This window comes from Microtus oregoni, unplaced genomic scaffold (assembly GCF_018167655.1).
Source record: "Microtus oregoni isolate MIOR12 unplaced genomic scaffold, Mior012 000002F_ref0000024, whole genome shotgun sequence".
Lineage (NCBI taxonomy): Eukaryota > Metazoa > Chordata > Mammalia > Rodentia > Cricetidae > Microtus > Microtus oregoni.
The window spans coordinates 86584815-86609395 of record NW_024543061.1 but is presented as its reverse complement, the minus strand read 5'-3'; the positions used below and the strand labels follow the sequence as shown (position 1 = coordinate 86609395).

At 46.4% G+C, this 24581-nt stretch overlaps 1 protein-coding gene across 1 annotated transcript; it reads right to left on the bottom strand.

Moving 5' to 3' along the window:
• Nucleotides 1-252: 252 nt before the first annotated feature.
• Nucleotides 253-24009, bottom strand: Smco2 (single-pass membrane protein with coiled-coil domains 2). Its single transcript, XM_041636815.1, has 9 exons — nucleotides 23878-24009; nucleotides 22098-22238; nucleotides 19663-19790; nucleotides 18286-18432; nucleotides 16224-16299; nucleotides 13985-14041; nucleotides 9956-10012; nucleotides 8899-9074; nucleotides 253-451 (listed from the first exon to the last, which is right to left on the bottom strand). Exons 1-9 carry the CDS (start codon nucleotides 24007-24009, stop codon nucleotides 253-255), a joined length of 1113 nt encoding a protein of 370 aa, XP_041492749.1.
• Nucleotides 24010-24581: the final 572 nt, after the last annotated feature.

Genomic DNA, 24581 nt, shown 5'->3' with positions numbered 1-24581 from the left:
TTCAAAGGTTGTCAGGGGAAAGATGAACACTGAGAAAATCAAGATATGCCCGCTACGGCCCTGGAGCCCCAGCCTACAGAGTCGGTAGATCCTGTGTTGATCACTTTCTGTTATCAACTGAATATTATATAATAACAAAATCCTTTTAAAACACTGAATGGCATCTTTTGAAAATAAGCTAACCACTATAATATAAGAACATGTAAAATTTATTAGAGAGGAAGAGGGCCGGCATCAGCAACTTCTGGGTCTTTAGGATGGTAACAAGTCCTCTGCTTCCAGATTCAGGAAAGGCGCCATCATCTCCCGGAGCTCCCACATGGTGCGGTGCCCCAGCACACTGGGCAGCACCCTTTCGAAGAGAAACGTGGCGTCCACGAACAGTATGTAACACGACAGACCAGTGATGGTGACCACGTAGACCATGACGAAGAGCTTCAGTGCCTGCTTCCTACAGCAAAGAAGACACATGCGTTCAGACGCATTGAAGGTGCGGACCTGCCGTTCCCTCAGCTCCACCCTGGGGCGGGGATGGGGGTATCTCTGTCCTATGACCACAGTCTGTAAAAGGAGGAACCCGCACATGCACCCACACGACCTCGTTTGGCCGCTCTCGATCTTCGTGTTAATGTACCCTTTCTGTATACAGTTGGAGCCACATTCGTCTGTTTGATACTATAGGATCGCTGTTTTTGATTGCCTTTTAAAGATGTATTAATTTTCTATCAGCTGCAGTATTTATTTTCAATGGTGCACGGTCACCAAGCACATGACATCATACGCAGTGGCATATAAAATTATACTGTACACTGCACACTAGAGTGGATATAAAACAGCTTCTTACTGTGTTCACTGTGTCCCGATTGGCATTCCTCCGATGGACAATACCACTGTATATGTCTTCATGTGGTTGCCGGCCAACTGTGCACCTTCTCTGGCCAACTGTCTAAGCCCTTTACCTGTTTGAAAATCTGGGCTGTATTTTTTCCTGGCATTATAAAAGTTCTTTATATGTCATGGATACTAAATCCTTAATTCTCATAATTCTGGAAAAGTTATACATACATATACAAATCTATATGTAGATGTATGATGTGGGATTCCCCTCTGTATGCTGTAAATACTATTGGTTAATAAAGAAAACTGCTTTGGACCCATAGCAGGGAAGAAGAGAGTTAAGCAGGGAAAACTAAACTGAATGCTGGGAGAAAGAAGACAGAGTTAGAGAGAAGCCATGAAGCCCCACTGGAGACAGACACTGGAACTTTACCTGGTAAGCCACAGCTTTGTGGTGATACACAGATTAGTGGAGATAGGTTAAATCAATATGTAAGATTTAGCCAATAAGAAGCTAGAGCTAATAGGCCAAGCAGTGACTTAATTAATATGGTTTCTGTGTGATTATTTTGGGTCTGAGGTGCCAGGTGGCTGGGAAACAAAGTGACCTTCTACAATGAATTGATGTGCCAATGTGGTCAACTAAATCTAAGTAAAACCTGAGAAAGTTTAAAAAGTAATTCTAGACACAAAAGAAAACAGAGTTAATCATTTGATCGGATGGGCTCTGTTTGCTAGAAGCAAGCTGAGGCACAATTCTTTTAAGAGAAGGTTTCCTGACTCAGCTATATAAAAAAAAACTGTGCAGTTCCAAAATGGCAGCTTCCTGGTTCACCAGAACGAGCCGCTGTGACTCTTTCAGGAGGTTCAGCTATGGAGAATTTAAATGGGGTTTGTGAGCAGAGTGCTACAACTTCCTTAACGGCAGCACAGACCTGCTGCAACCCAACCCTGGATCTGGGGTGGAGAGAATGGCTCTCAGAGGCAGTGAACAGACCTCCTCTGACATGTTGACTGGGTAAAGCCAAAAGGCAAAGCATCCCTAGTCATAGTAACGTGGCTTAGCTTTTTAAGAGGCACTTCTGGTCAGAAAAGGATTACAGATATGCAATAAAGACAGATTCAGATGAAAAAGACCTCTAACTGAGACATGCTGTGTTTAAGAAATGTATGTAGGCTTGGGAGAGAGAGAAAAAAGTATATAGTTATAAAAGAAAGTAAGCGGTTTAAAAAAAATAAAACAAAGTTTTTTAAAGGGACAGAGTACAGACAGTCATAGGTTAAAGGAATAAAGATAATAAAATAAATATTAAACTTGTAAAAAAATTAATACAATAAAAAATATAAGCCATGTAAAGATGGAAGATACACAGAGAATCCGGATTATGTATATTATTGTATTTTCTTTGAATTTTTTGACTGTTAAAGAGCTACATAACTAGAGGCATTTCACTCTATGTTCAACCAACATAAAGGTATCTTGATTCCAAAATTTGAGTCTAAGGATACGTTGTTTGGAAAAGAGGTTCTTCTTTTGTTTTCACAGAAGATGAGAGAACCTGTGGATTAATTCCAGACTAATATGGTTTGATGAACCAAACCCCCTGAAACATTGCCATGAACACCTCCAAAAATACTTCACCCAACAAAAAACAGGAAGCAGTTTGGAGAGAAATACGCCCAAATTCCTAAATATTGTATATAAGTGTTTTTTTACATTTAAAGAGGGGTATTCTATAGAGATTTGCATTGGTATGGATCTTGGTTTATTGATACAAACTTAAGGTCAATTTTGTTATATGTATATTTCTGCTCTTGTTTAAGGTATTGTGTTTGTGCAGCTCATTTAAAAATGCAATGTGTAATTAAGAAATACAGTTAATAGACAGTCATCTATAATAGTCAAGCTTGTAGTCATGTTAGTTAGGTTTTCTAGATGTACAGAGATGTATTTCAATTAGATAGGTATTCTTCTATCTTTCAAAGACTACAGAATATGGCATTTAAAATGTTTTAAGAAATTAAGATTTTTCATGACAATGAGATACATCTGCTCCTGGCAGCATCAATTACTTCAAGAGGATGATGGGTATTGAAGAGGCTCCTCATGGAGTTTGTTAGACATTTGGGCAAGAACTGTTTTTGCCTGGACTTCTTGATGTCATGCTGTATAAACTGGACATGTAGGACCCACAGAGAGATGACTGCTGAACTTTCCTAAAGGTGAGACAGTCCATTAGGTGACATTCTGCAGGACACAAAGGAAAGTGACTGACAATAGAGGCGGAACCAGGTTTCTTTACAACAGCTCTGCATTTTATCTGTCTTAACAACGACCTCTACACACACCAGTGGCTTCGGTGGTGAGTTTTCCCCTTCCAGCCCCCAATCACAGCCTTCACGGCTACGGTTGATCCCCTTGCTGACATTCCTCTCTGGCTGCTTTCCATAGATAAAAAAGTGACCGGACAACCCAGGGTTGGTCCTCCTGTGCTAGCACTGTACACGCTGTGTGGTGGATTCGATTTGGGGCCCAGAGTCCCTTGGATTTTTCTTTCTCCTTTCTTTTCTTTTCTTTTCTTTTGGACCACTTATAAGTGGAGTGCCCTCTAGCCTCTGGTTTCTGAGTGTCACCTGAACCAGAGCCAGTGAGGCTTTAACACCCTGCCTATAGAAAAGAGACGTCTTCCTATAGGCTTTGTGGTGTGTTGCCGCCGCTTCACATCTGGCCTATATAGAGAGGACACTCTTCTACAGACCCTGCGGTGTTTGCCGCCATTTCACACCCAGCCTATAGAGAGAGGACGCTCTTCTACAGACCCTGTGGTGTTTTCGCGTTTCAAACTATCAGTCACCCACCTGTAAATGCTATGCTGGTATCCCACCGGATCTGCTTTTCCTCAAACTGTCCCTGTCACCACTACTGCTGACAACAAGATCGTTGGGATCCAGCGGGGAGCTGTTTTCAATTCCAGCCTTTGCTCCCTGCTGTGACTTGTGCTGCAGCAGCTTAGGAACAGGACAGATCATGCCTCCAGGTTTCTTTTGTTAAAACTCCCATGGCTCAAAAAACAGTGGCTTTTTCATTCAACATGTGGCTGCCACCATTTTGACTGGGGTCAGGTGATCCCACCACCATCTTGACTGATGGCCAGGTCAGGTGATCAAGTCCCACCTTCTTTACTGAGGTATTCCTTTCCTGGTCCCCTGGTGATGACTCTGTTGCATGTGTGCTTTGTGCGGTGGCATGCCTTTGGTAGAGTCCACCAAAGCATCCACTTCACCCAATTCCTGTTCACTCTATGTGTGTGTATACATACATGGAACTTAAATGCACCTATGTTTACTGTTAAATGTTATAATTGTCTGTTCATTGTATCTCGTCCCAGACTACAAAGCAATAAGTCTCATGTTTTAAATTGGTATGTACTTTTGGGTCTCTTACAAAAATACTTTATATTTAATCCAACCCTGTTTTACATGTTGAGAGCCAGTATAGTCAAGCTTGGACCCAGTTCTCCAGGCAGATTCTGTACTATAGTTACACCTGATAAACAGCCCTCAGCTGCTCCAGATCTAACTAACTTTGTCCTCTGCTCTGCCAATACCTTAAACAGGTGTAAGAGACACCAGACATTTCCATACCACAAACACTGGACAGGAGCAAAGAGACCAGCTACCCCAGGATGTGACCAGCACCCAGCTTTCTCAAGTTCCTCCCACAAGACAACGCCCACAAATAAGCAGGAAGCAGTCTTGAGAATCCGTCATGCCAATTCCTTTAACCTGTTGTGCCTAACCTCCCACCTTTTTATTATAAAAAAGAGATGGGAATGTAATGGTCTGTCCTGTTCCTTTAAGAAACAAGCCCCTCCCACTTTCTCCCCCCATCCACTGAGGCAAGCAGATCTTCCTTCAGCTTCTGGCCTGAATCCTTTCCTTTTCCATCTCTCTCCCTTCTCCCCACTTCTCCCCATTCTCTGTTTCTCTCTCTCTGCTCTTCTCCCTTCTTCCCTTCCCTCCTTTCCCTTTCCCCTTCATAACCCACTAAATAAATACCCACTTTCTCTGCCTCTCTCACCTGCCACAACTGCGGGTCCGTGTGGGACTGGGGCTGCCCTGCCGCTCAGGGACCTGCAGCATTTTACTTTGACCATAATAGGTACCACACACATCTATACCCTCCAGAGAGGGCACGCACAACAGACCATGTCCAGCTTGGTGAACAAGTGAGTTTTATTGGGGTTACTTACAGGAATATGGGTGAGGGGTTACCTACAGGAGCAGAAATGACTCAAGACAGCTGCATCAGCCAATTCCCACTCCAGCACAGGGGACAGTTCACAAAGCTGGGAGCCTGAAGCCCACTGCACAGCCTTGCAGGCAGCTCAATAAGCTGGAGAGTGAGCTTTCTAGGTACCTGGATTGTTCTAAACCTCTTACTAGCTCCTGGCTGGTTTCTGCCTCCTCCAGGCAGCTTTTCTAGTCTGAGTCTTTCTTGCAGTGCAACTTCCTTCCATCTGAGGTTTGCAGGGTGGGGGTGGAGGGGGAGATATCTCTAAGTTTTTATTGTTTACCCTGGCAAAAAGGGGCCTGGTGAATCTCATCAGTTTCAGGGACTTCCTGAAGCTATTTTGAGTTGTTCACCTTCTAGCAGAAGGAGCTTCCTGCAGGATGGAATGTTTCCTTCTTGGAGGAGATTTACACCATTCCTCAGTGCGGATATTCCAGGCTAGGTGACCCTGAGCTTGAGGGACATTCTCCTGTCTCTCCTCCCATCTTTCTGTGGGAATTCTGCATGCCACTGAAACTGGCATGCTCTGTGGGTTCTGAGGATCAAAAGTCAGGTCCTCACGCTTCAGTGGCAAGCGCTTCTACCCCTCCCCTCTCTCTGGCCCCGATTCTTGACAATTTTCCCACCTGTTGACTCTGGAGGAGAATGTTTTCTGAGGTCATTACCATTTTTGCTGGCATCACCCCTTATTTGGCATTTCCTGGGTGTGGTCTATGTCCCAGAATGATAAAGACAAGGTCCCGGTTTCATAGTTCACAGAGTATTAAGAAGACACAGAACTGAAACAATTGAGCTGCAGTATGATGTTGGAGCCGTGACCGGATGATGTGCAAGGTACAGGGACAGAGGATGTCACAACCAGACAACAGACGACTCAGAACTGAAAGGACACTGGCCCACTCGAGCATGTTGCTCTGGCAGGCCTCGCCCTTCTCCCCATTCCTTCTGCCTTGCTAAAAACCACTAGCTTACATTCCTAAAGCTAATCGCCAAGGTCTATTCACTTGTTTGGCCACTTCCTCCTCCTGAGGCTGACTGCCAAAGTCCAGTGATCAAAAGCCCCCTTTGGTTCACCTAACAAACATGCCCAATTAAAACTAAACACCTTGTGCTAACACAGGGTTTCCCTGTTTGCCTTTATAAACAGCCATTTGCCTGTGTATCACATCTGTCTCCCCTCTATCCAGAGGCAGTCCTTTGTTCCTCAGGGACAAATAAACACCCCTGCCTGCTCCCCCTTGTCCTCTTCCCCTTCTCCCTCATCCTCTGTCTCCTGTACCACTGCATCCTTGCTCATTCTAACAGTCCTCCCCTTTTCACCTTTTAAAAACGACCCCTGCACGATCATTTGCTGCTGTTTTTCTGCCTGAGTCTGAAGGCAGCCACTTTAACTTTTCTTCCCTGCTTAATAAAGAATCTCTCTGTGAAAACGGGTGTTTGGGTGTGGTTTGTGCCTAATTTGGGGTCTGGGAGGGAGCCCCTACCATACAGGGGTCTCCTCCAAACACAACAACTGGAAACGGCTCCAGAAAGCAGGTTGCTGAGGCCTCTGTCTGAGTTGGTGGCTGGAAATGAAGGGCGGGAGGTCTCTTCTGGAAGAAAGGACTATTTCTCCAAGACGTTGTGTAGGCTCTTTAAGAGGATCCAAGGACTCCAGAACTGGGCAAAGATGGTGGTCCACACCCCTCATCCCAGCACTGAGCCCCAGGCGATCTTGTTGAGGCTATCCTGAGCTACATGGGGAGACCCTGTCTCAAAAGAGAAGATTGACATTTTTCATGAGTATGTCTCCAGTATTGCATAAGGAAGAGGCTCCCCGGCATACACCCAGAGAATGCCATCTCCTGCCCCAGGGCTACCTGCATATCCATGTTTGTTGTTAGGCTAGATACAGTCGCAAGGAAACGGAGCCAACCTAGATGTCCATCGACAGATAAATGGGAAATGAAAGCGTGGTGCATATATACACTGTGGAATACTGTTCAGCTGTTAAGGAAAAGGAAATCACAAACTTCACAGGAAAGTGAATGAACTGAGCATATATACCATTATTATGGTCAAGCAATCTTACAAAGAAAGGAAATGTTTTCTCTCTTCTGCAGATCCCAGCCTGCAATGCATACATGTTTATATGTAAACATCAGCAAGTGTGGGGACTGTACAGCATTCAGAAAGGATCCTAGAGAAGGGTGGTGCCGGGTGGAAGGAAGGACGAATGGCAAGTCAAAGACATGACTCGAGAGAAGCTACCAAGTTCATGTCTTTTCTGGTTTCGATTCTGTCATAGTGTTTTTCTTTTTTCTCTTTCTTTTTGTGGTAAGTGAATAAAAATGTAGTTGATGTGATGTGTAAAACCCTAAGCCCCCCAGCTTCAGAGCCCACAGCTTAAGAGGGCCCTCCCAACTGCACAGGAACTCACAGAGAGGCAACCCCAAGTCCCACAGCCTCAGAGGGCCCTCCCAACTGCACAGGAACTCACAGAGAGGCAACCCCAAGTCCCACAGCCTCAGAGGGTCCTCCCAACTGCACAGGAACTCACAGAGAGGCAACCCCAAGTCCCACAGCCTCAGAGGTCCCTCCCAACTGCACAGGAACTCACAGAGACAAAGATCTGGGACTGGGTAGTGTTTGTTTGAATGGCTACCTTAATCTGGCTGTGTGAAGGTTTTGTCTGTGAATTCTTATCAATACAGTGATTTTACTTTTTAAAGGAAGGTGAGGAGGAGTGACCTTGTCAAGCAAACCAACGCTGTCAAATCTGCTTCGGAAGTAGTTTCCTTCAGCAGAGGTGGTGACCAGAGCCTGGGAATTCCATTCTTTAACATGTAGACAGAGGAGCTGGAGACATGGCTCAGTGGACCTAGGTTCAGTCCCCAGCACCCACAGGATGGTTTGCAACATCCGTAACTCCAGTCCTAGGGATCCAGGACAATTCTGACCTCACTAGGTACCAGGCATGTGTATGGTATACACACACACATGCAAGCAAACACCCAAACACACAAAATGAAGCAAATAAACCGAAAACCTTTTAATTTTTAAAAAAGAACATAGATAGATGTACTGGGGTGTTTCTCGGTGATAGAACACTTGCCTAGCATATGTGAGGTCCTAAGTTCCGTTCCCTGCACCGCACACATCTAAAAAGATTTGGAAAGGTGTTGTATGCAGGTAAAACATAAGTATTACATATAGACAGGGTTATCTAAAGTAATCAGAAAGCTATCTATGCCCATATACTGTTCTTTTTTTTTTCTTTTTGGTTTTTCAAGACAGGGTTACTCTGTGTTAACAGTTCTAGCTGTCCTGGAACTTGCTCTGTAGACCAGGCTGGCCTCAAACTCGCAGAGATCTTCCTGCCTCTGCCTCAAGAGTGCTGGGATTAAAGGTGTGTGCCGCCACTGCCTGGCTTGCCTATATACTTCTTAATACAGTGGATGTATAGCTAAAACAAGGAAAATTCTATGACTTCAATTAACACACAAAATTTACAAAAGAAATTATTATTCAACACTTGAAGATATGCAGTGGGCCTTAGAATAGTTCATATGCTGAGAAGCTAGACACACGCTCACACACGCACACATGCACATGCAAGCACTCAAACATGCAGGCACACACACGTGCACCTGGTTTTGCTATGTAGACCAGTCTGGCCTGGAACTCAGAGGTCTACCTGCCTCTGCCCCCGAAGTGCTGTGATTAACGCACTCCTGATGACGTTGGATAAGCTCGTCCAGCCCACGCCAGCCCCTGGTCTTACTCACCACACCGCACTGTAGGGAGAAGAGTGTGGCCCTGAAGGGGTTGGAGAAGCCTCGGGGAGCAGGGGCTCTGATTGCTCCGTATCCAAGTCTTCAGAGCTTTGGGAGTCTGTCTCCCTTCTCTGCGTGTGGTACACCTCCAGTTTAGCGATCAGGACGTTCATTTCCTTATAAAAGCTCTGGGGGGGGGATTTAAAGAGCAATCAACTATCTTTTCTTAATAAAAGAAAAATCTCATTGTCTCCCAGTCTCATCCAGTTGTCATCCAGCAACAGAGGACGTCTTTCTCTCCGTGACACCCCAGGGGGCCAATGGCAAGGCACACTCAGTGACTCACACGCAATTGGGGGAGAGAGGGGAACCCACGTGCTAACTTTTAACTACTGGAATGACACCCCTGTGCTGGATCTGTGTATTCAGGCTGGCCATCCATGCCACACCTACGGTGGGTGCCCACTGGGCACTCTGCTGGGACACGGACTAGATAGGAGTGTGCAGTCGACTACAGGAGCACGTACAAGGCTTGTGGAACAAAACACACGACTAAATGCCCGTGTGCATTAGTGCGAGAGGCATGCTCACGAGTGTGGCTGCTGCGTGGTGGGGTGAGGACTGGGTACCCAGTGTACCCAGTGATGCTGATGAACCAGCAGGCTGAGTAGGAGGGTGGCAGCCCATTTGTCTGTCACACGTGCAAGCAAGTTTCTCCCCACGTCCAAGGTGTCAGGGAAGAAACTCAAGGATGAACGCACGTCTCTGCATGCGAGAGACAGGCGAGGTCTGGGGAAGAGATGTCATCTGCACTAAGCCTTGCAGAATGCAGAACGTGTGGATGTGGAGGAAAGCTCCAGATGACTAAGGGACGAGAACCAGAGGAGGAGGCGGAGACACCAGATACCGGCAGGGTTCTTTTGGCCCAAGGCAAAAGCCTGAGGGATGGAAACGAAGACGTGTGACCAGAGACCAGAATAAGGTGTAGTTTAGCCTCCTGGGAAAGAACTGCCAGGTTTAGCTGGAACCCAACTGAGCTGCCTGGATCGGTGGACTCCGGGCATCTCACCTCTATCCGTTCAATTAGTTTCTCCTTTAATTCGCGGGCTTCGCTGCAAGCGTCAACCTAAAACGATATTTGCGGGTCTGAGAACATTTGGCAAGCGCGTCTTCCTGGTTTAGATAATACAATCTCCAGCTAGGTATCACATACAAAGTGACCGTGCTGAGATATTCGCGTTTGCTCAGTGACACAGCTCTCTTGAGAGTGGATTTCTGGGTCTGAGGATGCAGCGCAGTGGCGGGGCGCTCGCCTACCACAGGCAGGACCCTGCACGCGGTACTTAGGCCTGAGGATGTAGCGCAGCGGTGGGGAGCTCGCCTACCACGTCCTGGACCCTGCACTGGGTGCCCAGCGGTGGGGAGCTCGCCTACCACGTCCAGAACCCTGCACTCGGTACTCAGGTCTGAGGGTACATCAGAGTGGTGGGGTGCACGCCTACCATGGCCTGGACCCTGCACTCGGTACTCAGGTCGGAGGATACAGGGCAGTGGTGGGGCGCTCGGCCTGCCACGACCTGGACCGGGCACTCAGTACTCAGTACCACGGAAGCAAATGAAAACGGAACAAACGTGAGGCAAACAGCTCACAAGTCAGATTATGAGCTGAGTGTTGCAAGAATAGCCAAGACCAACATGGGTGATGTTTCAGTCCTTTGTAAGTCTCAGTTCCCAGGATAGTGGTGCTTGCCTTTTATTCCAGCACACACAGACAAAGAGAGAGGCAGGCGAATCTCTGCAAATTCAAGGCCAGCCAGGGCTGATGTGGGATGTTCTTCTGTATTGCTTTTATTGGTTGGTGAAGAAAGCTGTTTCAGCCAATGGCTTAGCAGAGTAAAGTTAGGCAGGAAACCTGAAGGGAGAGAGAGAGAGAGAGAGAGAGAGAGAGAGAGAGAGAGAGAGAGAGAGAAGGTGGAGTCGGAGAGATGCTATGTAGCTGCCAATGGAGACAGACGCCGCTGCAACCTTCACCTGTAAGCTACAACCTTGTGGTGATACATAGATGAATAAAAATTGGTTAATTTAAGATGTAAGAGCTAGCTCGAAATATGCCTGAGTCATTCGCCAAACAGTGCTATAATTAATATAGTTTCTGTGTGATTATTTGGGTCTGAGCAGCTGGGAAATGGACGAGCAGTCTCCAGTTACACAGGGCTGTGTAGTGAAAGTCTGTTTCAAAAAAAAAATAGGCACTGAGAAGTTGGCTTGGTTGAAGCACTTGCCTTGCAAGCATGAGGGTAAAAGCTCAGATGCCTGGAATCCACGTGGGAGCTGTGCCAGGCATGGGAGCTGCCTGAGAGGCAGAGACAGGAGCAACCGGTTAACTAGACTAGCCAGAACTAGAGCACTCTGGACCAGCAAGAGACCCCGTCTCAAAATAAAATGGAGAGCAATTGAGGAAAATGGCTGATATCAACTTTACGCCTCTTGCACACGCATACACACACACACTGGCACCAGAACACACACCTGTGTCCACACAAATATATATGCACACAGCACACACATACACGTCTAAATAAAAGTATAAGTTTATACAACAGCCTCTAGTCAGCCCTTCTTTCTGTCTGTTACACCTCTTATTCCTTGTAAAGATCTAGCACTGAAGAGAGGGCTCAGCAGTGAAGGGCACAGGCCCCTGCAGAGGAGCCGGGTTCAGTTCTCAGCACCCTCATGGTGGCTCACAACTGTAACTCCAGTTCCAGAAAATCCAGTGCACTCTTCTGAACTCCGTGGATACTGCATGTATGTGGTACATATGCAGACCTACATGCTAGCAAACAACATCCATACATGTAATATTAAAAACAAAAAGCTTGCACCAATATGGAAGCTGATGAAAGAGTAGGCAGGCTGCTGAGAAGATAAGGGAGTAATTCTATAACGTAGGTAAACCTTTCTAAGGTATACATGTAAGAGCTCACCATATTAGCTTGAAATCTGGGCTCTGGCTCTGCAGCAGTTGGCAGAGAGAAGCTCTCTCCTGTTGACTTCCTGCATCTCCGTCAGGTTGTCTGGGAGAGACAACACCTAGCCTTGATTCTTCAAGGTGCACTGAGAGGAGCAGGCAGAGGCTTTCCGTTCTTACTTTCCTTAATTTTTCTCAGACAGGGTCTCACATATTCCAGGCTGGCCTCCAATTTGCTGTGCAGTCAAGCATGAACTTGAATTCAGATCCTCTTGCCTTCGCCTCCCAAGCTGGGATTACAGGTGTGGCCACCAGGCCTGGTTTATGAAGGGCTGGTGATTGAACCCTGGGCCCTATTGTGTCAGTCACCAAGCCTCAGTCCTAGTCCCAGGACGGGTTTCTCGAGGCTTGGTTTCTCGTGGCAAACACTCAGGCACAGCTCAATTTCTCATGGAAAACACGCACAGCTCGGTTTCTTGTGGTAAACACTCGCACACAGCTCGGTGTCTCATGGTAAACACTTGCACACAGCTCGGTTTCTCATGGCAAACACTCAGGCACAGCTCAGTTTCTCGTGGCAAACACTCGCACACAGCTCGGTGTCTCATGATAAAAATACACACACAGCTTGGTTTCTCATGGTAAACACACACAGCTCGGTTTCTCGTGGTAAACACTCACACACAAAATTCCAACCGTCCAAGGAAACAGAACTAATAAACTCAGACATCAGTCTCAAGCTACAGCAGTAACCGAAAATGACATCTCACTGGCACAGAAAATTATAGGGAAAAGTGACCTGTGAAAAACCAAGTTCTAGACAGGTGTATCTGATGACAACATTATTCAGTGTGTAAATAAATGTGACGTTTAGAAGAACACAGACACACAAAAGGTGTTTCTAGTGATTGTCTTTGAAGGAGCCAGGTTCTTGTGTTTGGTTTTGTTTGTTTATTTGACACAAGGTCTCTTTACCTAGCCCTGGCTGTCCTGTGACTCGATCCGCCTGCCTCTGCCTCTCCCCGACCCCCAAGTGCTGGGATTACAGGTGTGTGCACTACACCCAACTATGTTTCATTTTCATCTGGCTTAGTTCCATATTGTTGTGATTGCTAGAATAAGTATGTATTACTTTTGTTAGAAGAAAAAACATTTACATATGTTACATGATACTTCTGTGATGCTGATGTGAATGGGAACGGGAGAGCAAAAGTGGACTTTTACATTTTTTTCACTTTTTATCACATTTGCTCATTTGTAGTAGGTGGTACTCGTGTCGCGGAACATGTCTTGGGGTCAGGGGACAATACGTAGCAGCCTCTTCTCTCCTTTCACCATGTGAATTCCAGGGTCAAGCTCAAATCACGAGATTTGGTGGCAAGTCGCTCAACCCACTGGGTTCTCTCTGGCCTGAGAGCGATGCTTTTTATCTGGAAGTGTAGGTGAGTCACTTTGTCTATGCAAGCGTGTTTGTATGTCTGCGTGTATATGTCTGTACATGTGTATGTGTCTGTGTGTGTATGCATGTGTGTGTCTGTGTGTGTATGCATGCGTGTAGGTCTGTGTATCTGTCTCTGTGTTTATATATGTGTGTGTCTCTGTGTATGCATATGTATGTATCTGTGTATGTATACATGAATGTGTGTCTGTGTGTATGCATGTGTTTGTTTGTGTGTCTATGTTTACATGTGTATATCTGTGTGTTTATGTCAGTTTGTGTGTGTGTATCTCTGTGTGTATATCTGTGTTTGTGTCTATGTGTGTGTGTCTGTGTAGGTGTGTGTATCTGTGTCGCTGTGTTTATATGTGCATCTGTGTATATATACACACGTGTGTATATATGTATGTGTGTCTATATGTGTGTCTATATCTGTGTGTATCTGTGTCTGTGTCTATGCCTGTGTGTCTGTTTGTGTGCAGCTACATATTGGACCTAGATGGCTGACACACGTCTCACAGAAGTTCTCCTACCAAGCCACTTCATCTTGGTACCCCAGGATTTTTCCTCTGAAAACGAGCATGTGGCACAGAACCCCCTCCGGAGGCGTACTTCGGAGGACCCTTCCTTGGAGTTGAAAGTCTATGCTCTCAAGGGCGTTTTTCCTTCTCGTTTATAAAGACATCTCCTACCTGGGCCAGTCTGACGTTCACTTCTTTTAACTGCTTTCTAATTTCTATGATCTTCTCCTGGAACACATTAGAAGGAATGACAAACGGAACTGGAGTAAGACAATTAATTCTTAGGAGAAACACACGCATGGTCAACAAGCTTCCGATTTCATAGCTATTTTCCCCTCGTAACACGCTGATTTATAAAAGCCAGCACTGAGTCATGTCAGTAAGATACAATTGATGGCTCTGGAGAGAGGACCCAGTGGTTAAAACCCGGCTGCTCTTTATTCCCAGCACCTGCACGGCGGCTCACATTTGTATGGCGGCTCACACCTGCCTGTAACTGGGGCCCCAGGGGATCTGATGCCCTCTTCGGGCCTCTGTGAGCGCCTGGGACACACATGCAGACACGCAGACATGCAGACATGCAGACACACACACACAAAACTTTGTTAAAAGTTATGATTGACCACACCCTCTGCAAGTGACCCCTCGCTAGGCATTGCGCTGGTCCAACAAGTAGCAGGAGCACTCGTCATCCTGAGCCGTGGCAACTTCAGCAGTGCGTGGTCACATCTAGGGGTGTATGCTCACCCTCCTTTGGTACCACATTTGCTCATCACCAGCCCCCAAATCACGTGGTCTATTAAGGGACTGCACTATCAAGTAGGTGAGGTTGGACTTCCCATCCTCTGCCAGGGTCATTTCTTAACTGCCTCCTCCCTTCCCTCTTCTCTCTGCCTGCCTATCTTCCATCCCCATGGCTTTGCTTTTTTGTTAATAAATGGATTGTGAAGTCTGTGCCCATCTGAGCTGGCATCTTTCAAACAGCCGACTGTGTCTGAGGTCACACATGCTGCTAGGAGAATCAGGAATTTGTTCCTTTTTATTTCAGGGTGGTGTTCCCTTGTGCACACAAGATGATGGTTTATCTATCAACCGGTGGGCATCTGACCTGCTTCTGGGTCTTACGCTCGTATGTGGCATGTGGCGGGCTTTGCGTTTAGCATGCACACAAAATTGCGTCGCTCTGACAGAGTTTCATATAAGCGTGTAACACCTTATCCTTTCCTGTTTTCTCAAGCTCCCCCCTTAAAATACAAATCTCCCCAAGTGTGGGGGCTCATGGCTGTAAACACAGCCCTGGGGAGGCTGAAGCCGCTGGCTCGCTGAGAGTTCAAAGTCAGCACAAAAGGTCAAGGTGAGTGTGGAATATTCTTTTATACTGTGGAGTATATGTCGCTGTGATTGGCTTAGTAAAGAAGCTGACTGGCTGAGAGCTGGGCAGGGTCAGGTTAGGTGGGAGAACCAGACTAAGGACACTGGGAAGAAGGGCAGACCCAGAGGAATCGCCAGCCAGACATGACGAGGATACAGGAGGTACAATATGAAAGAGAGATAACACCATGGGGCAGAATGTAGATTAATAGAAATGGGTTAATTTAAAATGTAAGAGTTAGCTAGTAATTAGCCTGAGCTACTGGTCAAACATTTATAAATATTAAGTCTCTATGCATTTATTTTGGAGCCAGCAGTCAGGAAGACTCTGCCTACAGGTTAGTCTACATAATGAGTCCCAGACCAACCCATGTTTAAGGGAAGAGTCTTGTCTCAAAATGTGGCTCAGCAGGTAAAAGTATTTGCCATCCCTGACTTAAATCCCTGGGCCCCACAAGGTAGAAAAAGAAAACCTGGAAAGTTGTTTCTAACCTCCATGTATACATACACACACATGCACACATCCACACATGCACAAACATACAATAAATACATAAATACAATAAAAAATTTAAAAAATAAACATCAAACAAAATTTAGAAACCCTTTCTCTGAAAAGAATCTCTGAGAACACAGAGATAAGGAAATAGGATGCTTTGGAGGTTTGGAAATAACACAAGAACATGGCAGGAAGTCACCAAAGGCCACACAGTCCACTCTTGATCTCCAAGGATACAGTTAGTAAATTCCATTTCCTAGATGTTTTCTTTGAACTAGCAGGGCTGGGATTCTGAGATGCCAACACGCAGGTCTCCTTAAGACCTGTGTTCTCATGAGGGAATCAAGACAGAAGCCTAGGAGGAGGGAAGCCGGGCAGAGTCCAGGATTCTCAGCATCAAACAAAGGAAGCTGTGTCATGAGGGAGGGGCTTGGCAGCCTGGCGAGGTTCCTCCTATCACAGAACCACATTTTCCCTCTGGCTATGATCTGTTTGGCACCCAAGGAGGGAGGTGGAGGCAGAAGTCTGAACCCAGCTTACCTCAATGTTTGCTTCCTGATCAGGGTCCTCCAGATGTTCAGACTGGTTTTCCAGGGTCATCACCTCATTTAACAGGCTACAAACAGATGAAGAAATGGACTAAGTCCTGTGGATTGAGAAAACAGTCATCCAACATGGGAGACATTTCTGATCTTTCTAGAAGCGCTAGTCTGCATAGAAGGGCACAGTAAAGAGATGCCAACCTCTGCTTCTCGAGAGATGCTCTTAAAGGTGTGGAAAGAAAAGGCACAAGCTGGGAAAGAGGGTTGTTTCTCTCATGCTGGGATTGTACCTGGGGACGTGTGTGGGGGAGGCACTGAGCTGAAGCCATGGTCTGGACAGTGGCACAGCACGTATCTAGGCTTTATCCAGACTATATCAAGAACCTCTAATTCAGGAACAAGTTGGGTGTGGTGGTGCACACCTAATCCCACTTGGGAGGTGGAGGTTGAAGGATCAGGAATGCCAAGCTAGCTTAGGCTGCATGAGACACAATCTTAAACACAAGGAAAGAAGAAAATAATGAATTTTGTGATGGATCAAGGAATGTCCTCACCGTGCTGGTTTCATAACTATACGCATTTGTGAAACTCTCAGGACCTTACATTAAAAACATAATTGCCATGTAATAGAATTATATTTCTTAAAAGAGAAAATGCATAGTGTTGGGATCTGGATACCTTTTAATTCTCTGGAGGATAAATGGTCCATCTGGACGGGGTGTGTATGAGCAGATGTTCTGTGGCAGGTCCAGAGGAGAGAGCTAGGAACACAGGACCTTTGTGCTAGGAAAGAGGTGGGAACATGGTAGGGACATTCAAGGCTTCAGACACTTGTTTCCAATAGGAGCTTCTGCTTGTCAATCATTGATTATGTGACAGCTTCACAATTGAACACTCACAATAAGTCAGTGATGAGGATAACTATTAGTAATTTTTTATACATGAGGAAAGGCAAGCCCTTAAAAAGGTTGATTACCTCACCCAATAAATGGCCCATCAGGAATCAAACCCAGTCTCTCTAATGCAGGGACAGCTCAGTTAGTGGAGGGCTTACCTGGCTTTCATCAAGACCTGGGTTTAGACCCCAGCATGCTACAGGCTACAGTAGCACATTCCAAGCTGTGGGACAATGCTCTTCTACTCTGTAAAGACTTGTCACTTGCATTGCTTTAATAAAATGCTGATTGGCCAGTAGCCAAGCAGGAAGTATAGGTGGTGGGGGGGACCAGAATGGGAGAATTCTGGGAAAAGGAAAGGCTGAGTCTGCAGTCCTCATACAGACACAGAGGCCTTGCCTGTAAATGTACCAAGCCATGTGGCTGACACAGACAAGAATTATGGGTTAATTTAAGATGTAAAGAGTTAATAAGAAGCCTGAGCTACTAGGCCAACCAGTTTATGGTTAATGTAGACCTCTGTGTGTTTCTTTGGGGCTGAATAGCTATGGAACTGGGCGGGACAGAAACCTCTGTCAACAATTCCATATGAGGCAGAGGCAGGAGTATTAGTTCAAAATTATGCTCAGAGCTCAGATACACAAAGAGGTTGAGGTTAACCTGGGCCACTTGAAACCCTACAGGGTACAGGAGAGATGGCCCAGGAGTTAAAGTCCATACTGCTTCTACAGAAGAACAGCTTCATTTCTTGGCACCCACACGGCTGCTTATAGATGCCTATAACTCAGACTCCAGGGGATACGACGCTTCTGGCCTCCTGGGTACCTGTGCTTACATGCATGTATCCAAATGCATGTACACACATAGGAAAAAATGATGAAAAATAAGTTGAGAGAGAGAGAGAGAGAGAGAGAGAGAGAGAGCGCACCCACTGGGTACCTGTGTGCATCCCTTTGGTAAATAACTCAGTTTTAAATAAGAAGTGTGTAGGAGAAGCCATTGAGATGGACTCAGGGAGCTCTGGTGTGAGCCTGTGATGTTGACTTCCAACCATGAAGCTTTGCTTCCTGCCCCAGGCCTCACCGAAGCGTCCACAACGTTCTGAGCTCTAAAGCCATGAGACATTTCGCTGTCTTCCTGCCAATCCCGGTGCCTAGTATTTACCTCTTCACTGTGCTTTCTGTGCTGTTTATCTTCTGTATGATGCCGTTGATCCTCCCCAGCCAGTCGACGTGGTCTGTGGCAAGCTCTTTCATTTCTATACCCATCTTTGCGTTCCAGTAGCTCAGCTTGAAGACCGAGCTCTCTGGGGTCCTGCGGAAACAGAATAATCTTCATCACCGGAAGCTAGCACGTGGGAAACACTTCACGCAGCTCCAAACGCTCTTCCTTGGACTGACAGGTTGATCTGTGTATGTGTTTCCTAGCACCGAAATGGTGGCCATTTATTTATCTGTGTAAACAGGTCTTTAAAAGTCTTGATAAAGCAAATAATCACGCAAATGTATATATGTGTGCTATTGAGAATCAAACCCAGGGCCTCACACAAAGTAAGCACTCTGCCATGGAGCTACATGCCCAGCCCTTAAGGTTTTATGTGGGGCTGGAGAATTGGCCCAGTTGGTTTCAAGGGCTTGTTGCTCTTGCATAGAACCAGCGCACACGTATGGTCGTTCACAACCATCCATAACTACAGGGTGAGAGGATCCAACAACCTCTTCTGACTCCCTCAGGCACACATTCAGTGTACATGCATGCAGTGTGCATACATGCAGTGTACATACATGCAGTGTACATACATGTGTGATGCAGCAAAGCATTCACATGCAGACTTTGGTTTAATTTTGTGTTTTTTGAGATAAGGTTTCTGTGTATAGCTTTGGAGCCTGTTTTGAAACTTGCTCTATAGACTAGGCTGGTCTAGAACTCACAGAGATCTGCCTGCCTCTGCCTTCCTGGTGCTGGGATTAAAGGTGTGCACTACCATCACCTGGCTCATATGTAAACTTTAAAAAAAATACTTTTATGCATTTTCCTCAATGCTAGGGATTGAACCCAGGACCTCCCACATGCTAAGAAAGGACTCTACCACTGAGCTATTGCCCCAGCTCTAAAAATAAATATATTTGAAATCTCCTTGTACGTAATGAATGTTAGATATTGGGTCAGGATAGTGGCAGGGAGGAGAGGTGACAACAGGTGGTGACACACACGGCCTTAATAACAGCTTTTTAATTATGATTGAATGATTTTCATATATAAACAGTTATCTGAGACCTTTGAGATGCGTGTCAAATCTAAGCTCCAAATCCAAAGACACTCAGAAGACCTGACAACTGTGCCAGCATCTTCAGCCCAGGGCTGGCTGACTCTTCAGTCTTGCTGGTCAGGGTCAGCCAGTCCCCATGCATGTGGACACGGTTCATCAGGATCTCTCTGAATTCCTTACTAAACTTCACTGTCGTGTCCCCCCCCCGCCCCCCCCCCCCCCACACACACATCGCTCAGCTCTCCCTACCGGGTTGTGTCAAAACTTACAATGCAGGGGAGCTCTTCTCCAAACACTGAGACAGTGACCCTTGAGGATCTTCACAGGCAAGCGTGACTTTTTGCTCATCCTGACTGCTCGGTGGGTCCTGGCTGTGCTTAAATTCCTGCTGCAATCCCTCCTGCAGAGATGATGAAGTAAGAACAAATGATAATCGTGAGAGATCCTGGCTCCTGCAGCCCTACCTGACACAGCCTGTCGGAAGCCCCGCCTTCCAGGGGGCGTGGATGAGATGGGGGCCCCGCCTTCCCGGGAGCATGGACGAGATAGCGAGACAAAGGATTTGCAGTACCAGACTCTCAGAAAAAATGTTTTCAGGGTGAAACAGTAGAAACACACCCAGTCGTGAACCGCGAAACTTGACTCAAACAACATAGCTCTTCAAAAACTCAACACCAGATAGGCAAGGGTGCACTTCTATACCCCTGGCCCTCAGGAGCCTGGGAGACTACCAGGAGTACGAGGCCTGCCTGGCTTACACGGTAAGTCCTGGGCCAACCTAGGCCACATAGTGATTTATAGCCAGCCTGGAGGACATCACAAGAGTCCAACAAAACAAACGGTGGTATTTTTTCGATACCACAAAAAGGCAAAGTACAAATGTTTCAGATTAAGACAGCCCACTGGGGGCTGGAGAGATGGCTCAGTGGTTAAGAGCATTGCCTGCTCTTCCAAAGGTCCTGAGTTCAATTCCCAGCAACCACATGGTGGCTCACAACCATCTGCAATAAGGTCTGGTGCTCTCTTCTGGCCTTCGGCATACAAACAGATAGACTCCAGTCCTAGGGAGTGTGACACCTCTATTGGTCTCTGAGGGCACTGGGAGCATACATGGTGCACAGACACACATGCAGGGAAAACATATGTACACATAAAACACATGGATAAATCCTTGACAGTGACGGAGCTCTGAAAACATTTGAGGCATAGTCGAGAGCTGGAGTACCGGGAGAATGAGAGCATTAGACTCCTTTATGTGTTAAACTGCTGATCTCTCTGGATGTGATGACAGTATTTTGGATACCAGAAGAAAATCTTTATTTTTGGAGAGGCTTTCTGAAGGCGACAGGGACAAACTGTTATGTTTGTCCTACTTTTAACTGTCTTAGTAAAGGGCATCTATTTATCCACGCAAAGACAGAGGAGATGCCGTGGAAGCCCAGCTGTGTGAAGGAGCAGCTGTAAGAACACAGCTGAGCAGTGTTTCGTGTGTCTACCATCTCCTGTTTATTTCATGGCAAAGAGTTTGAGAGAAATAGCCCACTCTATTGTGTTTAGTCCATAAATTCCTTTCTTCCTGTTTCTCTTCTTCTTTTTCTTTGTTTAAAAAAAATATTAAAGTTATTCTCTGGCATTTCAACTCTATACATGCAAAAAATGACCAAAAATTTATAGTATCTTACCTTAGAACACCTCTTTTTAAAAATATACTATAAAACAGCTCTTTGAGGAAGCTTTAAGCTAACCTCCTTTGCTTCGATAAAACAAATTTTAAACTGAAAAGAGGGAAAGCTTGGGGTGGGCAGAAGAGAGGTGTTCCTCCCCAAGATCCCTGCGCAGACCCCAGCTGAGGCCACAGGCAAACACCTCAGCACTTGTCAGAAAGCAGAGTCTGAATCCTCAAGTCGGCTTGAGGGGACACGGGCAGGCTGGAAATGTTCTCAGTCTCCATGCAGGTTCCTCAGAGTTCATGTACCACAAGTTAACTGCTGGCACCAAGAAATTGTGGCCATGTCCCAACACTGCACATGCCCCCTTATTAGGACAAACATCTTTGTAGACTTTGTCACCGAGTTAAAAGAGCTTGCAATGAGGTCATCATGGATGATCTGGGCAGCTCCTACATCCAGCTGGAGGGGACAGCCACTTCAGAGAGGCAGCTGCAGCCAGTGCAAGCCTGGAGACACCAGAGGTGGGAGCAGAGGTGATGCCCGGGAGACGGAACCAAGGCTGAGTGAACCAGAAGACATTCTACAAGCAGGGGACGATTTTACATATCACATACGCTCTAAAGTGACCTATGCCAGTTGTAATTGATTCTCACAGACAAAAACGACACATAACGTGTGTGTGTGTGTGTGTGTGTGTGTCTGTGTGTGTGTGTGTGTGTGTGTGTGTGTAAGCTAGGAAGAGGCCCGTGTGTAGACAGCAGAGTGGGAAACAGTGCCATCCCCAGCTCTTGGTTTCAGGGTCACGCGTATGGGAGGAAATGGGGAGGAAAGCCTTGGGTATGTTTTTCCTCCTGAGACACAGGCGAGGTCGTTTCTTCCCCTGCTGTGGCATTTGTGTCTGTCTTTCTCCTTTTTCTCTTCTCTCTGCTTGTGCTTTGGGTCTACTGTACCCAAGGCTGACCTTGATCTCCTCTTCCTCCCATCTTCACCTCCCACGGGCTGGGATTAAATCTATCATCAGGCCCAGCTTGGCTTACCCATATTTTAAAGTTCATCTTGTGAAGGGAATCAGTCTGTAGGTTTTCAGAAACTTTGTCTTTTTCGTCTGGTCTGTCCGAGGTGTTCTCCATGTTGATAATTTCCCTTAGCAAATGCAAACAACACAAAGCAGACAGAGGCTGTTACTGTACCATAGGAGTTAGGCTGGTCCTCTGTTCTACAGGCTTTTAGCCGAGACCTATGAGGCACTGCAGTCCCAGGGACCATCTGCTGCCCTCTTACTGACTTGGTCCTGTGAGGATAATTACCATACATTTATCATACACAGTGCGTTTTGCAAAAGAGAAACAGAAGAGCTGTGTACATGTTTGTTGGCTGACTCCATAAATTCTTTTAACAATGAGATTCCAAATTCCAAATTGCTGCTATTTGTATCCATGTATAAAAGTATGGGAAAGATAAACAGTAAACAAACCCAAAGAGTGGAGTCCCAAAATCACGGGTTCCAAAGGCCAGGTAGGCAGAGAGACCGTGTGTGAAGTGGCCTCTTGCACTGTGTGACAGTGTTTTTTAACATGACAGAATCTAAAAATGGGAGGGGGCTTCAGGGCAGCCGTGTGTGTGTGTGTGTGTGTGTGTGTGTGTGTGTGTGTGCCAGCACAGTGACTGGCAGATCCTGGCTGTGTGTTTACAGCCCAGTTGTCTTCTCTCCTGTGTAACAAGTCTTAGAGCCCTTTGCCCATCTCTATTAAGCTGGTATTAATTTACTAAACTGCATATATGTGGCACATTAAAAAATGAACCACAACCACCTTGCAATGTCTGTCTTTAGGAGGTAATTTCATGTCCGTGGACCCTGAGCCCAGACACCTACCCTGCTCTGGTGGGTTGACTGAGATGTCCCCAAAGTCTCAGACATTTGGCTAATTGGGGCCCTAACTGATGGTGCTATTTGGGAGATCTAGGAGTGTGACCTTGTTGGAAGAAGCATGTCGCTGGAGGCTGTTTCCGGTTTGCCCTGCTTTGTGCTCATGGTTCGAAGTGTGTCTGCCACCTGCTGCCTCTGCTCCACTGTCGTGGACCCCCCCCCCCCCCCGCTCCCCGGGACTGTGGGCCCACTCAACTCCTTCTTCTATAGCTGGTCACAGTGAGAGAAGAGTAAGGAACACTCACATATAGGAAAGGGCCCTGGAGAGAAGAGTAAGGAACACTCACTCACACATAGGAAAGGGCCCTGGCTTCTATACACTTATGCAGATCATTCTTAATCCCAGCACAGGGGAGGCACAGACAAGCAAATCTCTCAGAATCCAAAACCAGCTTGGCCTCCTCAGTGAGTTCCAGACCAGCCAGGGCTACACAGTGAGACACTATCTCAAATACAATCAACAACAACAAGAGTTTTCCACTGTCCTGTTTAAGGACGCAATTCCTTCGCCACTGATACACGCATGATTATGTAACTAATGTTCTGCAGCTATGCATTCTAAATACTGTGTCCCTAGCAACTTCCAATGAGGGAGCCATGAAGTAACCAACACAAAACAACCGGTTCCCCAAAGGGAAATCCAAGTCTTGCCAGTTCTGCTTGATGAGGCCTCATTCTGATCACAAGACTGCAGAAGTACCCCATAAGGCGACTTCGGGAGATATTGATGAATTAAAATTAGGTGAATTGGAGAAGAAAACATTCACCCTGACCCTGGACTTGAAACACCTCATTATCTGCCCCCTGCTGGCCTCAGGAAGTCTCTGGTAGCAGGGAGCACTCCTGACTAGGCGGGTCCCCAGGAGCACTCCTGCGAGATCAGCCCGTACTCCCTCCACACCTTCAGTCACACAGACATTTTGGAGAAAGTCGTTGCCCTTCTCGGTCCGTTGTTGTTCCTCCGCAACCGTCCTCATCTGCAGAGACTGCTCGTGACTGAGGGTTGTGGGTGTGAGAACCATTACTTCAGCATAGCAGGGACGATGGCAGGAGGTCTGTCAACAGGATCAGCCGTGACTCTCACATGGGGCTAATTCTTTTTCAGAGAATGTGGCCTGTTCCCCACACTGCCAAGCTGTCCATTCTAAGAGACCCCAAGCAAGCTCTTGAGAGTCTCTGCTCAAGTAGACAGAGGAAGGATTTGTGTGTGATTGTCCTCAGGGTGCAGCTCATGTCAAAGTCTGTAAATCACCCGTGCATAGGGACATCAAAGAGAAATACAGAACAGCCATTCTGGGGGCAGAACCCTGTTCATAAGTTATTTCTGGTTATATAATGTGCACATTGCAAAAATCTAGAAAAAAAAAGAATACAAAATCACGAGTATTTCAGGCCCAAATAATCAGAGACGGTCTCCAAGAGACAGCCGGATTTAAGCCCCTCACCACTAAGGTGATTTTTTTATGACTTTGTGTCTCTAGACCTGGTGTTTGTTTGGTGGTTCCCAATGCTGACAACTGTGCCGTTTCTAATTCCTCCCTAATATAGTGTAGTAATGAGCATGCTGGTTAGCACGGCCAGTGCAATGCTGTGA

Excerpts from the sequence above, each read along its gene's own strand:
- Smco2 (XM_041636815.1), bottom strand. The coding sequence starts at position 24,009 with ATGGTTCTCACACCCACAACCCTCAGTCACGAGCAGTCTCTGCAGATG. Across the intron at positions 19,791-22,097 it reads AGATGAACTTTAAAATATGG|GAGGGATTGCAGCAGGAATT; the intron begins GTAAGCCAAGCT and ends TCATCTCTGCAG. Across the intron at positions 452-8,898 it reads TCTCCCTACAGTGCGGTGTG|GAAGCAGGCACTGAAGCTCT; the intron begins GTGAGTAAGACC and ends TCTTTGCTGTAG.